Here is a 16246-nt window from a genome sequence, read left to right as displayed (position 1 = left end):
AGAGACTCCAGTTCATTGGAGCGGTCCTGGACACTTCCCTGGGGAAAGCCTCGCCGCCAGAGGTGAGGGCTCAAGATATTCTGCAGGTGGTCACCAAGTTTCCAAAATGCCCAATGTCTTCCAGCCTTCGACTTTTTTGAGCTTGCTAGGCCTCATGGCATCCTGAATCTTCCTAGTGCCGGTTGCCAGAGGCTCACCTGAAAATGAGATGCCTCCAGTGGGCACTAAGAACCCAATGGTCGCAATTTTCAGGAAGAACCAGTCTGTTCCCCTCTTGTTTTGCTCTCTTGCCACCTCTTCTCCAAGCTCCAAGATTGATAGGTAGCCAACCTTTGTCGGCTCTCCAGGAGACCACTTTGCCAAGCACCACCAACCCTTCTGCCCTCCAGCACTTTTTTGTTCCTGCGACACTGGTCTTTTTCAACGGTTATTCTCTCGGGGTACCTCCGCCTGGCTCCCCCTCACTGCAAATAGTGTGCTTATAACTTGGACTTATTTGTGGCGCCCCAGTTATGAACTCAATATTTGAGTCTTGCAGGCACTTACTCTCTCAGCACCCTGGTTCCCAAAAGACTGCAAGCTCCGAGCCGCGTTGATTGTCCAGACCATCTGTGTTTCTCCCTTAGTGGTCTCCTCCTGGAAGTCTGACCCTTTTGCATTTTAGTTGATTCTCATATCTCATAATTTCACACCCTTCTTGCTTACCCTGCCAGTCTCCCTGGATGAGCCTTCTTGACTCATCCTGCTTCCCTCTCCTCCTGTCTTTCCAATCCACTTTCCACACCCAAATCACTGCAAATGCAGGTTTATCTCTGCATGTTTAGTGCTGTGTGGAAATGTTAGGCAGAATTAAATTCAGTGCCCTCTGGAACCAGCACATACAATTAGGACTACAGGTGTAAACCAAACCAACCTTTGGTATATGTCTGTACCACACAGTTTTCGGTAACGAGCTGAGCAGCAAGGCTTATCTCAAGAGTGAATGTGAGCAGTACAATAGGTTATAGATGTCTTTCAATCACAGTGGTTCAAGTAGACACTTATACTCAAGGTTTCTTGGTAAAACACTTATTCATTTATTACACAATCATTTAGAAAACATTTCACTGGAAGGAGGCAACTTAATATTATATACCAATACAGTTCAATACAAAACTCTGATTTTGAGACAGTTTGAGCTCCCCTGAAATAGGAGCAAAATGGCAGTTCAGTTACTTAGAAGTGAACACAAGGGATAAGGTACTTGTTAGACATTGCAAATAGTTTCAGTTCACCAGAAGAGTTAAATTCAAGTCAATAGGCCAGGCCAAAGTCAATGGGCTAGTGTTCTGGATAGGAAAGAGCAGTTCTGGTATCAAACGGTAAAGTCTTTGCAAAAGTTCTCAGAAGTAGTTAAGGCGAAAAAGAATCATATGTTGGGTCACAAGATTAGGCCTGCAAGTTGGGAAAGTTTCACAAACTTTCACCGCGAGAGTGGCGTTCTCTCAATCGGGTTGGCACAGTAACTTAGTATGAAGAAACAAATGCAGTTGAAGCGGTTGGTTCCTGGCAGACAAGAGGGAGGACATCGGGGGACTCCTGCACTGCACAGGATTGTCAGAAAACATACAAAATAGTCACTTCAGTTCCAGTAGCTGTAGCTTCAAGCACATAAGCTGGTGTCCCTCTCATGGATTAATCCTAACCAGCCTTGAGAATGGTATCCAGGTGGTTTACGAGTTGATTGGTCCCACCAACTCAAAGGAAGAAGTTGTCCTTGAGGGGGCTTCTGGGGCTTCTCTGTTGAGATGAACTTGGCAATTTGGACCTGCAGCAGGACTTCACTGGGCAAACCAACAGTCCAGGAGTTGCAGCAGCCGTCCTCTTCGAGCTCTTTGGTTCTTTCGTTCCAGTGGTCGATTCTGCTTTCCAGTCCGAGACTCTCCTTTTAAACCGTTCTCTCCCTTTCATTACAGCCTAGCTGTCACTCACCCAGCAGGGTGGCTGTCCTTGCCGGTCAGCCAGACAGCCAATTACGCCAGAGTGCATTTGGGTCTCTTAGGAGACTAAGCACAGGGAGTTTAGGGCACCTCCCTCACTTCCTGCCTTCCCCAAACACTCAGACGCCAGAGGCGGTCTTCAGTCCTGAAGCCTGCCAAAGGCATACGAACAAAGGGACCAAACCTGGTTTGGCGCACAGACACACACTAGTAGGACCTTTTAAAAAAAATTTTTAAAAAAAGACCGGGACCTGTTTAAACAAAGGGGCTTCAGGCGCCATCTTGAAAAACATGGTTCCCGTGATTTTTAGCTACCAGTGTACGCAGTCGGCAAAAATAATGGTAGTTTGTTGTAAAACCACTGCCACCAGCCTTTTCAATAGGAAAGGGAAGCATTTAACTGATACATGAGTATTTAGAGACGGGGATACTATAACCCCTCCATCACATCTAAAACTCCATAATCAACACAAGTGTAAAACGCACATCAAAATACACGAGTGGGGAAAAAAGGCTCATGCTCTTTCAGGTAAAAAAGATCAAGTCCTCAAAATCCAGCAAAGTTGCTGGGGTCTCTAAGGTGAAGGTAATTGGCACACTTATGAGAATTATCCCTAAGAGGAAAAACTTCATAGAACATTAGAAGTTTGTTCTAAACTGACAATTTCACACCGTGAAAAGGTTTAAAGCAATGGTCTGCAACCTTTGGCCATCCTGGTTATTTGGTCTACAAACTCATGCTCTCTCACCATTGACGAGGCTTGTTTGGGCCCGTGAGAGTTGTAGTCCCAAACATCTGGCGAACCAAATGTTGCAAACCGCTAGTGTAAAGGTACTTCATCTGTCACAGTACTTGGGGCCCACTGAAATATGGGCAGCAATTCTCTATGGGGAATAAGTGCTCTTATTACTGATGAGTAGCTTTTTTTCTTGTAATAGAACATTTCCTGCTGTGCGTGATTAATCAGAAGAAAAAAATGCTTGAAGTGTTGTAAACTTGCAGACTGAGATTAATGAAAATGTTTAAAATGGATACTACAAATTTGTTCATATTTTACCTCATGTTGGGGGCTTTAGCTTAAATGAGGGAGTAAACTTTAAGGTGAACTTTTCTCAGTGCTAAGTTTCTTGAATATATGACTTGTTCAATTGTATGCTTTTCAGAATATGGGCCAACCTATTAAGACTCGGTTCCAGGAATTTGAAGAACGGCCAAAAGCTTTTGAGGAATTGGGAAAGCACATCCAGCAATATATGAAAGTGGTTCTGTCCTATAGGAGTGAGGTATGCTAAACACTTTGTTTTCTAATCACATATTGCTGTAATTTTCAGTTTCTTTTCTTAATATTTCATATTTCATTGCATGCTGAGGTCCTGGACTAGTTAAAGAATGAGAAGACTTAAGGCATGTACTGTTAAGTCATCAGTGAAAGTGAAGGTTGTGGAAAGGTGTATGGTTCGTGGTGTTTGGTAGGAGTGTCAAGGTATTGATTTGCTGATGGTATGATAACCTGCTTGCCGAAAGACAGGTTATCGCGGAATATATATATATTTCTGAGGCTTGTGGAATCTGCTTAGATCACATGCTGTGCATAGGCCGACATCTAGTGGAAGCTGCGGAGTATTAGTTTGTTTTTCGAAACTCGAAAATGGGCGTCGACACAGTGCGTGCCATTAATACTATCCCTAGTGTGACGTCCCCTGTACCCATGATCCCTCACGCGTCTAGGACCCTCAGATTGTTTTTTTCCGCCATACTGGTCGGAAGCATTTTGCGAAGTTCCCTGGCTAAGCCATAAATTTGAAAAATATTGATAATTTTACCCCTTTTCTCCACCCCAACGTCAAGATACCGAATTTAGACACTAGACGCCGGATTGGAGAGGATTTCGACCGTCGACTGCACGACTGATTTGGGCCTCGAGGCTTCCGTCTCGGCCTGGGCCTGGGCAGCTGGCCTCGGCCCCGCAAGTAGGGAGAGTGGGGCGTGGTCGTACTCTACACTCTTGTAATATATAGATACACTTATATATTCCTACATTTACCAGCCCGCTGCCACAAGGTGCGTATGGAGGTACCCCTTTCCAATTCTGCCCCAAGTGCAATCGCACATACCCTTGGGTCGACAGGCACGCCACGTGCAACCTCTGCTTGCCGAGGGAACATCCTGAGGCAAATTGCAGAGCCTGTAGTAGGTTTAAGCCTAAAACACTTAAGGACCGTTCAATCAAGCGTTGGGCCCACCACGCCAGGCGTCAAGAGGCCATGGCAGCGGAGGGCGCCTTCAGCAATGGCAGCGACGCCGTACTTTCGGACGGCGAGGGCTTTGTCGTCGAAAGACAGCCGAGCGCAAGTCCCCAACCTCGGAAGGTCGACCGGCAGGCCGGCTATGGGGAACACCCCCGGCGACACGAGCGCTTCCCATGATACTTTCACAAAGCACAAAGTCCAACCGAGACTCGACGCGCATGTCGAGTTCGCGGAAAGAGGCACGTAGAGAACGGTCCGAATCAGCGTCCTCTGGGCGCTCTCGATCTAGATCGCTGCACGACGTCGGGCAAACATCCACCATTGCCAAGAGTGCCTCGCTCCCTAAGGTCACGGAAGCTCGATCGTCGGGAGACGAAGCCGAATTCCACCATCAGGCCGCACTCCAAGATTCGGCGCCCGCAGACCGAATTACCACAGATCCCGAACCCCTACCTCCACGCTTAAAGGATAGGGTCAAGAACCCCGAACCTCTGCGCCAGGCGTCAAAAAGCTCAGAGGGCCCTAAAACCCACTGGAAACACTCCTCCAGTCACAGGGAGGGAGGGAAACGGCAAAGGAAGCAGTCTCTAACCACTTCCAAGCCCGTAGAACACTCCACTCCTCAAAAACAGAAAGACAAGTCCAGGCCTTCTGATAATACCAAAACCCCTGCACAGGCTACCAAGTCTAGTCAGGATAAAATTGGAAAACTCCCAGAAAGGGTCATTCCCAGTTCCAAAGAATGGATCACTGTTGACATAGATAGGGTAATGTCAAGAATGTCATCTTTGGCAGATTTTTATGCAAAAAACCCAGAGCACTTTCTTGCTTATACTCCCGACGGGTCCGTACCCTCTGGCTCTAAGGATCCTAAACCTCCAAGTACAAGGTCCCACTTTGAGACACCAACAGGGTCTTCTGACCCCTTCTACGTCCAGCCCTACTCTCATTACCAGGGAGAGACATCCTTTGTCTAGGATCCAGAGTTGGGCATGGTGGAGGAACAAACTGGGACAGGCTACTATGGGGATGATGAGGATCAGGAAGAGGAAGACCCATACAGGGTAGAATCCCCAGTAGAAAGAGTCCCCGGTTACCGACTCCCCTGTCGACAACCAGCCGCTCCTGAATGAAGTGCTGTCTCGAGCAGCCGAACATTCCCACATTGGCACCCAGGGTGCCCAGGAGGAAAGAGACTTTGCAGAAGAGTTAGTGGGGGAAAGGAGACCTGTTGCTCAGGCCATCCCTATCCTAAAGTCTATTCAAAGAAGAATAGACCCGTCACTCCTCAATCCTAACCTCACCAGAGCAGTGAACCCTAGGATTGAAAAACTTTTCAAGGCGGCCCAATCAGACCCACTATATATAAGGGGGCATCTGAAGCCGGACTCCCTGGTTGTTACTAACACCTGTAAGAGGGCTGGAACACCCTTATCGTCCGAGGCTCCTCCCGACAAGGAGAGCAAAAAACTGTACGGGTTAGGCAGGAAAGTGGCCTCCACTTCTGCCTACCAGGCAAGGATTGCCAACTCCACCACCCTGTTGGCCAGCTACAACTGCCATCAGTGGGAAGAGGTCGCGGCACTCATAGACTCCGCACCAGAACCCTTAAAGAGCCAATTGGCACGAGTTTCAGCGGAGGGAAGAGCCGTGTCCGGTTGCATTTTAAAGGCAACCATTGATGCCGCGGATAACGCCGGCAGATTAATAGCAGAAGGAACTGTTATTAAGAGACACGCTTGGCTACGCCAGTCTGGTTTCAATTCTGAAACTCAAGCGTCATTATTGGACAAACTGGTGGAGCCGGATCTGTTTGGTAATGCGGTCGAGGACGCACTAAAGAATGCGAAGGACGAGTATGAAACACTCAAATCCCTAGGCCAGCTAACCACTAAACCCCCGAATCAGAGAGGGAATGGCAATTTTCGTCGCCCACGCGGCCAAAATTCCCAGAGGGGTTCTAACTATTCCCAGGGGCAGGGTACACAGTGGAACAATAACCAGCAGTCTACCCAGGGTTACGGCAGGGGTAATAAGAGGACGTGGTAGAGGTAGAGGCAGCCCCAATAAGGGAGGCGGCACGCCTCCACCGAAACAGTGACGCTCCGTTCAGGGTCCCTTCTCACGCAACCCCAGTAGGGGGACGCATTTCAAACTTCACCCAAGCTTGGGAAGGGATCACATCAGACAGATGGGTGCTTTCAACAGAGCGTCCCCAAGACCATCCTCCACGACAAAAAATACATTCTTTGGAACACCAGAGGATCCTCCTAGAAGAGATTGTCAATCTGCTTGCAAAGGACGCGATCGAACAGGTAAACAAGGGTATTTATTCAACTTACTTCCTTGTGCCAAAAAACGATTTGACAATGCGCCCAGTATTGGACTTGCGGTCTGCCAACAAGTATGTCAAGCCCCAAATGTTTCGCATGACAACGCTCCAAGAGGTAATCTCCCTCCTAAAAAAAGGGGGATTACATGGCAACATTGGACATGAAAGATGCCTGTTTTCATATTTCCATGTTCCCAGCGCACAGAAGATATTTGTGCTTCAAGGTGGACAGTCGGCACTACCAGTTCAAGGTACTGCCCTTCGGGATAGCTTCAGCCCCAAGGGTATTCACCAAGGTACTGGCGGTGGCGGCAGCACACCTACGCAGGGAAGCAATCCCGGTGTACCCTTACCTGGACGCCTGGCTCATTCCGGGGGAAACCCCAGTAATTTGCAGAACAAACCTTCAAAGGACTATCGACCTCCTCGTCGAATTAGGCTTCTCAATAAATGAGAAAAAGTAAAGTCTAGTGCCAACCACATCCAAACAATTCATAGGGGCTATCCTAGACACTCAAGAGGGGTTGACCTTTCCTTCAGAGGAAAGAATTCGGAATATACTGCTGCAAATTCTGCAATACCAGTCCGGTCGCCAGATAACGGTACGCAAAGCTATGCGCTTGCTGGGCATGATGGCGTCATGTATTTACCTGGTCCCCCACATGCGCCTGCGCATGCGTCCCATGAAAGAATGGTTGGCGAAACAGTGGTATCAGGCAAGCGGTCAGTGGGACGATCTAGTGGTCGTTTCGCCAACACTCGTACAAAGCCTTCACTGGTGGACAAGAGAATCTGTCCAAGGGGAAACCCTTTTACGATCCCGAGATACAGGCGGTAGTCGCAACCAATGCATCCCTGACGGGGTGGGGAGCTCACCATCTCCACCACACAGCTCGGGGTCTCTGGTCTCACGCAGTGGCCGCCAAGAATCACATCAACCTGCTAGAGCTTCTGGCAGTATTTGGAGCGCTTCAAGCTTTCGAACCCTACCTTTTAAACCTGTCAGTGCAAATCTGGACGGACAGCACTACAGCCATGTTCTACCTGAACAAACAAGGAGGGACTCGCTCGCCAAATCTGTCCAAGCTTGCCCAGAAAATCTGGATATGGGCACTCAGGCGGAACATCTTCCTGTCATCGCAACATGTTCCAGGGGATCTCAATTCCCTAGCGGATGCTCTGAGCAGAGACCCCCTCCCAGAGGAACACGAGTGGTGTCTACACAGAGAAGTCGTAGAAAATATCTTCTCTCAGTGGGGTTTCCCCACTATAGACCTATTCGCCACAAGCGAAAACAGACAATGCCCAGGATTTGCATCCAGGTTCCCCCAACCAGACTCCCAGGGGAACGCCCTGTGGATGAACTGGTCAGGGATGTTTGCGTACGCTTTTCCACCAACTCCCCTAATCGGGAAGGTGGTCAACAAGATGAACAGAGAATCGATGACGCTCGTCCTGGTTGCTCCCATGTGGGCGAGACAACCGTGGTTCCCACACTTATGCAGACTGTCAGTGTACAAACCCATCAGACTTCCGAGCTGGTACAACCTATTATCCCAGCACCAAGGTCAAACAGTGCACCCTCAACCCAACTCTATGAACCTGGCAGCATCACTCCTGAGGTCATAGTTTGGACATCTCAAATTAACACAGAGGTGCATGGACATCCTAAAAGAGGCTAGGAAGCCCAACACGAGGCACTGCTACTTTGACAAATGGAAGAGATTCGTAATCTGGTGCCAGAGTAAGCAAGTCAGCCCAGTTGACTGCACTCCTTCCACTATTGTTACTTATTTGCTCCACCTGCTGGATGCGGGGCTGGTTTTTAACTCACTAAAGGTACACCTGGCTGCCCTGTCAGCATACACCACTTCCCATAACAAGATGTCGTGGTGGAAAGTACCAGTAGTTAAAGCCTTCATGGGAGGAGTAAAGAGACTTCACCCTCCTATTTCAAATCCACCACCAGGATGGGACCTGAACGTGGTGCTATCTAAACTCATGGGCCCCCCATTCGAGCCCATGCATAAAACAAGTCTCAAACACCTGACCTATAAGACTGCCTTCTTAGTAGCTATTACATCCATAAGAAGGGTCAGTGAAATTCAGGCTGTCAGTGCAGGATCCTTTCTTTACTATTCATAAGGATAAGCTGGTTTTACGGACACACCCTAGGTTCTCAACTAAGTTTATTTCCAAATTCCATGTAAACCAGTCCATCGAGCTTCCGGCTTTCTTCCAAAACCCACAAAGCTCAGCTGAGGTTAAACTACACACCCTAGATGGGCGTAGGGCGGTCGTTTACTACGTAAACAAGACCAGACCGCTTAGGAAAACAGATCAACTGTTTGTCTCCGTAGCCACAGGCAAGGAGGGAGATCGCGTCTCTAAGGGTGCCATCTCCAAGTGGATTGTCAACTGTATCCAGTTGTGTTACTCTTTCTGACAAAACTTTGCCTTTTACGCCCCCAGAGCCCACTCGACAAGAGGCATTGGGGCCACTATGGCTTTCATTGCAAATGTTCCCCTTGACACCATTTGCAAAGCAGCTACTTGGAGCTCTATTCACACTTTTACTCAGCACTACTGCATTGACACCCATTCCAAGACAGATTCTCAAGTGGGACAAGCGGTTCTAAGACATTTATTTGCTCATGACCCTTCTCAAATCCCACCTCCTAACACTGCTCGCTAATCTATGCACAGCATGTGATCTAAGCAGATTCCACAATCCTCAGACGGGATACATTACTCACCGTAATCGTATTTCTGATGCTTGTATCTGCTTAGTTTCACATGCGACCCACCTTTCCTCCCCTCTGAGAGAAGGTGCATGGATGCTTGTAGTCTTATCCTATCTATCTTCCATCTGCTTGGATCGTCTGTACTCGCGCTACTCATGCTACCTCATGTCAGGAAAAAATACAATCTGAGGGTCCTAGACGCGTGAGGGATCATGGGTACAGGGACGTCCCACTAGGGATAGTATTACTGGCACGCCCTGTGTTGACGCCCATTTTCGAGTTTCGAAAAACAAACTGTAATACTCTGCAGCTTCCACTAGATGTCGGCCTATGCCCAGTATGTGAATCTAAGCAGATACAAGCATCAGAAATAAGGTTACGATGAGTAATGTATTATATAACACAGGGCATGCCAGTAATACTATCCCTATTGTGACATCCACTGTACCCATGATCCCTCCTGAGCCAAATTTGCACTGAGGCTTGTGGTCTAATTTGACCAGTCCTCAGACATTTTTCACTCTTTGGTGTGGAGGCTGTGAACTCTCTTGCATATTAATGAAGGTCATGATGTGGCTTATACTATGAAAAGTAAATGATAAAACAAAGGTATTAACCCAATTGTAATATGCATTAGGAAACATTCTAATTTTTAGTGTAAGGGTGGCGTTTTACCGCCAACTATAAGCCGAAACTATTGCCTTGACTACCCAAGGCCATGCTAATCCCTTTAGCCATTCCCTCCCACTTCCTGCCTTTCCCTGTCCTAAACACAGAAGGCAGAGAACGAAGGATCCATTTTGTTGCGCCAAAACAATGAATTTATTTCTTGATTATGATCCTGAGTTCATCAATATTAAGTTATACATTTTAACAAATGTCTCAATTCCGTAAATTGTTTGATACTCTGATGTATAGTGTCTCTTTCTTGACTTTAATGTTCCAATGATTGTACTAATATTTATTTGAATCCCTTCAACACGTGTTTCTCCATCTAAGTCAGATGTTTCATCAGGAGGGTTAAAAATGGAATCCTAGTTTAAATGACCTAGAACAAAAGAAATGCAAAAATCCTTGTGTGATGGTAGTTTCAGGGTTAACTTGAATCGAATGTTGAAAGAAATGGGTTTTACTCTAAATTGTAGTTCTTACATTCTTAAAGGGTTGTCAAGTCTGATCCCTCTCATTCTGTTAACTTAATTTGCTTTGCTAGGCATTAGTTTCCTCCTGCAATATACGAAAAATGGTGGTGAATGAATATGAAGTTCTGTTACTGGAAGAAACTTTTTGTTTAAGCAGAGGCTTTATTTTATTTACTCCCCCCCCCCTCCTGCCCTCCCAAACGAATTTCCTCGCGCTTCGATTGCCGCTGGAAGAAAATAAATTGCTGTTAAACAGTGACGTGATGATGCGCCCACGCATGTTGTGTCCACCATTTTGTATTGGAATATGTATCTGTCTTGTAGTATATTTCGAAAACTTGTAACTGCCTAAACTGAAATGAGCTTTTTCTTCTCTTGCCATACTTGCACCTTTTTTTTGGGGAATATTCAGTGGCAAATTATTTTTTTCTAATCCAAAGAATATGTTTGATTCCATTTGATGATTTTCTTGAAAGTGAAAGGCCAAAGGAGATGGAAGATCCTTATTTTTGATTGATGGTAGATGTTAGCCAGTTCTAATCTTTAGTGGCCTGATAGTACTTTTTGTCACAAATACATTGGATCCTGTATATCACATTTAGTTTACGAAATGCTTTATTTTTCTGGTTGTCTCATTTGGCTTATGAATGTTAGTCTGTCCGTTTTTTGAAAACGGACATACTTGGCAATTGCCACACTTGTTGTTTCCTTGTGGTGGTGGATGTAGCCACATTTGTGGAAGACCTGTGTGTAGATTGCTGAGAAGTGCGATGGGCACCGCATGGCTTTCAAATTTTTGGATTTGCGGACGGTCAAGCAGGGTTTACTGTCCAGGTAAGAAATTAGATCTGCATCCAATTGTAAAAAGTTTAAATCTTTTGATGGCACTTTTGACTATTCGCACTGTAGGTGGTAATGAAACTTTTCCAGCATGGAGTTTGGCATGGATTCACATGCTCATTCCATGTCAGGCTGGGAATCCTTGGTAAAGAAAAAGATCAGTTTGTTTCTGAACTGTCTTTCTACTAGTAACCAATCGCTGGTCTCTGGGTCATACTGCCCCCAGCCAATGACAGCCCTCTACTGGCAGCCATCTTCTGATTTTTACTGCACGTTTAAGTGTTGGGAGTCCTCGTGCTGTAGCTCTCGTGCTTTTACTGTGCTTTGCATTTTTTCCTATGTTCCTCAGGGCACAGCCGTCCCTGGATTCAGTCAGTTAACTCTTATATTTTCGGTCAATTGAGCCTCAAGCTCCACCGACTCTACTTTCTATTAAAGGGGACCCGTTTTCGGAATTTTCTACGCCCTCAAGGCATCTTTTCGTCAAGTTTTCCACTTCTCAGAGTATTCCAGAAGATCTTTGAGGCCTACCCCGCGTGGACATGGCCCAGGACAAATGAAGCATGACGCCTGTTGGATCCAAGCTGTTCAGGAGCTTCCCTGGATGCTGACTTCAGAACGTCTTTGAGGATGAGCACTCTCAGTACCTCTACTGCCTTCACAATGGCAAATCGCACGTGGAGAAGGACTGTGCTTTTTTGTAAGAACATGTTCGAACGGTCCATGAAGGATCGTCGTACTCTACTCACCAACTGGCTGGAGGGGAAGAGCCCAGCCGCGGGTGAGAAGAAATCTGAGCGGTCTTTTAAGACCTTTGAGGGTGCTGCGGCAACGGGGGCCCAACAAAAGGCAAAGCACTGTGAGTCCGCGTGCACCGGGAGCGCCGATCGGTTGGGCACCTCGGCTGCCATTCAGGGCGCATTATCACCAACGCCATCAACCACGAGCCAACGCTCGGTCAAGAGGAAGTCGGCGAAGCCCCGGTCGATCCGGACGAAGACAGCTGAGGGGGAGCTAGGCGGCAACCCTCCCCCCAATGTGAAGGCCTCAGGCACGCCCAAGGTTGTGAAGGCACTGATTCACCGGATAAGGCCTTGATTGAGGGAATTGTGGCGGCCCTGGTGAAACCTACGGAGGTTTCCCCAGTGGAGACGACTTCAGGGGCTAGAGTTTCCCTTCACCCTGGAGGGAAATCCTCTTTTCTGTCCATCAAAAAGACCCCCGTGAAACCCCAGCAGGAGAAACGGGGGGGAGGGGCCACGGTAGCCACAACGGACACGGATACTACCTCTGAGGATGAGTTGGCGAGCGTCCAAAGGCTTCTGGACAAGAAGTTCGAGAAATCCCAGGGCCCATGGGAAGGATCCCGATGGGGCCAACAAGGAAGATGGGGCCACGGAGCACCCCAGGCCCCAACCATCCGTCCCGTTGCAGCTGGTGCCCGTACCACAGGACAATTCAGGAGCCATCTTGATGTTTATACAGACACTGTGCACGGAGAGAAGGTCAAGGATGCCTTTACCCCCCCCCCCCCTCCCCACCGAGGACCCAGTGGGGCCTGGTCCGTCAGGGAGCCCGCCTAACATGCGGAGAAGGGTCCATCCTCCTCCCCCATCCAGCCTTAACCCTCATCCCCTCCTGAGGGATGAGACAGGAATGGAGACGGGGGCGGACGACGGTGGTGGTTCTGGTGATGACGGAATGGTCCTCCCTTCACCACCTCCTCGGCCCCCCTCACCCCTGACGAAATTGGCTCCTTCCACCCCTTGATCGCCAGGGCATCTGAGCTCTTCCAGCTCTGCCCCGAAGAACAGAAGGAAGGTTTTCTCTACCAACAGCAGAAAGCCAAGAGGAAGACTGAGCACCCCGGTGGGAGGCCGGCTTCCAAAATTCGTCAGCATGTGAGTCCATCTCCACCGACCGTTGGATTCCGGAATGCCCTGGCCCGCAGGCACACTCTACAATTTCAAGAGGTGTCCCCGTATTCCACCTGTGGCCAGGAAGGAAAACCACGTCCCTCAACTGCTGCTGGAGGTATGTGCGCTGCTAAGAAAGGGGGCCATCGAGCTCATCCCAAAGAGGCTCAGGGGCTCCGGAGTGTATTCGCGATACTTCCTCATCCGGAAGAAGACCGGCGGTTGGTGACACATCCTGGACCTTCGTCTAAACAAGTACATCAAGCCCCAGAAATTCCGGATGGTCACCCTCCAGCACGTGCTGGGACAGCTGGAGGAAGGCGACTGCATGTTGTCGCTGAACTTGGAGGAAGCCTACTTCTCCAGCATGGGGTCTGGCATGGATTCACATGCTCATGAATATTCCCCGTCGTCAGGCTGGGAATCCTCGGTAAAGAAAAGAAAAACAGTATCAGTTTCGTTTCTGATCTGTCTTTCGTAATAGTAACCAATCACTGGTCTCTGCGTCATACTGACCACAGCCAATGACTGCCCTCTACCTAAGCACCGCCTCGGGCAGCCATCTTCAGATTTTTACCGCACGTTCATGTGTTGGGATCCTCGTGCTACTGCTCTCGAGCGTTAGTGCTATTTTTTTTTCACGTTTTTTCTCAAAAACTTCATTTTTTCGGTCAAAAGAGCCTCAAGCTCCACCGACTCTCCATCCGATCAACGTGGACCCGTGTCGGATTCGTCTGCGCCCCTCAAGGGTGAAGATTTCGTCGAGCTACGCTTTTGGAGGACTCCAGAAGCTTCTCAGGCCCGGACATGGCCCAGGAGAAGGGAAGCTCGACGCCCGGAAAGCTGTTCAGGGTCTGCCCTGGATGCCAGCTGCAGAACGTCTTTAAGGAGGACGAACACTCCCTTTGTCTCTACTGCTTACATGAGGACAAGACGCACGTGGAGAAGGACTGTGCGTTTTGCGGCAATATGTCGGAGCGGACCATGAAGGACCGCCATCAACGACGAGGTATACGACAAGGATCTACCGTCACCTCCCACCAGGGCTTCTCCGCCCGACGAGATTGGATCGTTCCACTCCATGATCGCCAGGGCATCCGAGCTTTTCCAACTCTGCCCTGAGGAGAAGAAAAGGGAAGGATTCCTTTATCAACGGCGCGAGGCCAAGAGGAAGACGGTCCTCGCGGTGCCTCTACTGGACGACATTTGGGATGAGGGCCTCGCCCTCCTCAAGAACCCTTCCACGACGCCAGCTAGAAGAGACCGGTACGAGAAGAAGTACCGGGTCCCGGACGCGGCCCCCCTGTGCCTCCGGGCGCAGCCTACCCCGGACTCCGTCGTCTCCGCGGCGGCCAGGAAGAAAGCGGGGGGGGGGGTGCCGCCTCCACATCGACTTCCCCACCGGACGGCGAGGGAAAGAAATTGGACGCTATGGGACGCAGGGTCATCTCGTCTGCAGCGACGACGATTAAAGCGGCCAACGCCTTGGCTATCGTGGCCCGCTACGACAGGGAGCTATGGTACAAACTGGCTCCCCTGCTGGACTTCCTACCGGACGACAAGAGGGCGGATGCCCTGGAGATCCTACAGGAAGGTGAGGTGGCGTCGGACCACGCCATCACTATTGCGACGGACATCACCGACACTGGGTTTCGCCAGTTGGGCAACTGTGTGTGCCTTAGGCGGCGTGGATGGCTCAAGGCTACGGACTTCCGTCAAGACGTACAGACCAGAGTCCTGGACATGCCATTCGATGGGAACAACCTGTTTGGGAAAACAGTGGACGATTCCCTTCAGGCCATTAAAGCGGACACTGAGATGGCCCGGGCCCTTGGGGTTCTGCAGCAACGACGGACGCCCTTTCGGAGCAGCGGAGGCAAGGGCGCCTCCAAAGGTTCCGGCGGCGGTTTCTCCACCTACCGTCAAGCGGCCCGCTCGTCGTCTCAGGAGGCCTACAGAGGACGAGGCAAGTCTGGCGGACCACGCCGTCGTCGCCAAGGAGGTCAAGGCAGCAAAGCCTTGTCGAAACAGGATTGAACCGGCCGTGGGGTCGGGCCCCCACCGATGCACCCCGGTGGGAGGCCGGCTGGCGAGCTTCGTCAGCGTGTGGGAGTCCATCTCCACCGGCCATTGGGTGCTGGACGCCTTAGCCCGGGGCCACGCGCTCGAGTTTCAAAGAAGGTGCCCGCGCGTCCCCCCCGTGGCCAGGAAAGAGCTTCACGTCCCTCAGCTTCTCCTGGAGGTAAGGGCGATGCTCAGGAAGGGCGCCATCGAACTCGTCCCAAAGAGGCTTCGGGGCTCCGGAGTTTACTCGAGATACTTCCTCGTGAAGAAGAAGACGGGAGGATGGCGCCCCATCCTAGACCTGCGACGTCTGAACAAGTTCATCAAGGCGCAGAAGTTCCGGATGGTCACCCTCCAGCACGTCCTGGGTCAGCTGGAGGAAGAAGACTTCCTGTCGTCGTTGGATTTGGAGGATGCCTACTTCCATATTCCCATCCTAAAGGGGCACCGAAAATTCCTCAGGTTTGTGGTCCAAGGGCGTCGCTACCAGTTCAAAGCCCTCCCCTTCGGACTACGGTCGGCACCCAGGGTATTCACCAAGTGCCTTGCACCGGTGGCGGCGCAGCTGCGCCGCGAGGGGATCCACGTCTACCCCTACCTGGACGACTGGCTCATCCGAGCCAAGACGAGGGAGCTCGCCGTGGAGCACACGGCAAGGACCGTCCAACTTCTCACAGACCTGGGATTCTCCGTGAACTACGCCAAGTCCCACCTGGTACCCGCGCAAAACGCACTGTTTCTGGGAGCAAAGCTCGACACAGTGTCCCTTCTGGCCTCCCCGTCGGAGGAAAGGACCAGGTCCATCCTGGGCAAGGTACAGCGGATGTTGGCTTCCGACGCGGCCAAGGTGAGGTCCATCAAGTCCCTCCTCGGAATGATGTCTTCTTGCATCTACCTCATTGCCATGTGCAGGCTCCGGATGCGCCCGTTGCAAGAGTTCCTGGACGCGCGCTGGATCCAAACGACGGGCGGCTTCGAG

General features: G+C 50.0%; 1 protein-coding gene across 1 annotated transcript in view; it reads left to right on the top strand.

Annotated features, from left to right (window-relative positions):
• Positions 1–16246, top strand: part of HSPA4 (heat shock protein family A (Hsp70) member 4) — a 711161-nt gene that overhangs the window by 598637 nt on the left and 96278 nt on the right. The window contains exon 17 of the mRNA XM_069652484.1: positions 3144–3263. Coding sequence (XP_069508585.1) covers positions 3144–3263 — 120 coding nt within the window. The remainder of the gene's footprint in view (positions 1–3143; positions 3264–16246) is intronic.

This window comes from Ambystoma mexicanum, chromosome 3p, assembly GCF_040938575.1.
Source record: "Ambystoma mexicanum isolate Mex_15411 chromosome 3p, UKY_AmexF1_1, whole genome shotgun sequence".
Taxonomy (NCBI): Eukaryota; Metazoa; Chordata; class Amphibia; order Caudata; family Ambystomatidae; genus Ambystoma; species Ambystoma mexicanum.
Note: the sequence above shows the minus strand (reverse complement) of the source record. Positions and strands in the feature narration are given on the sequence as shown.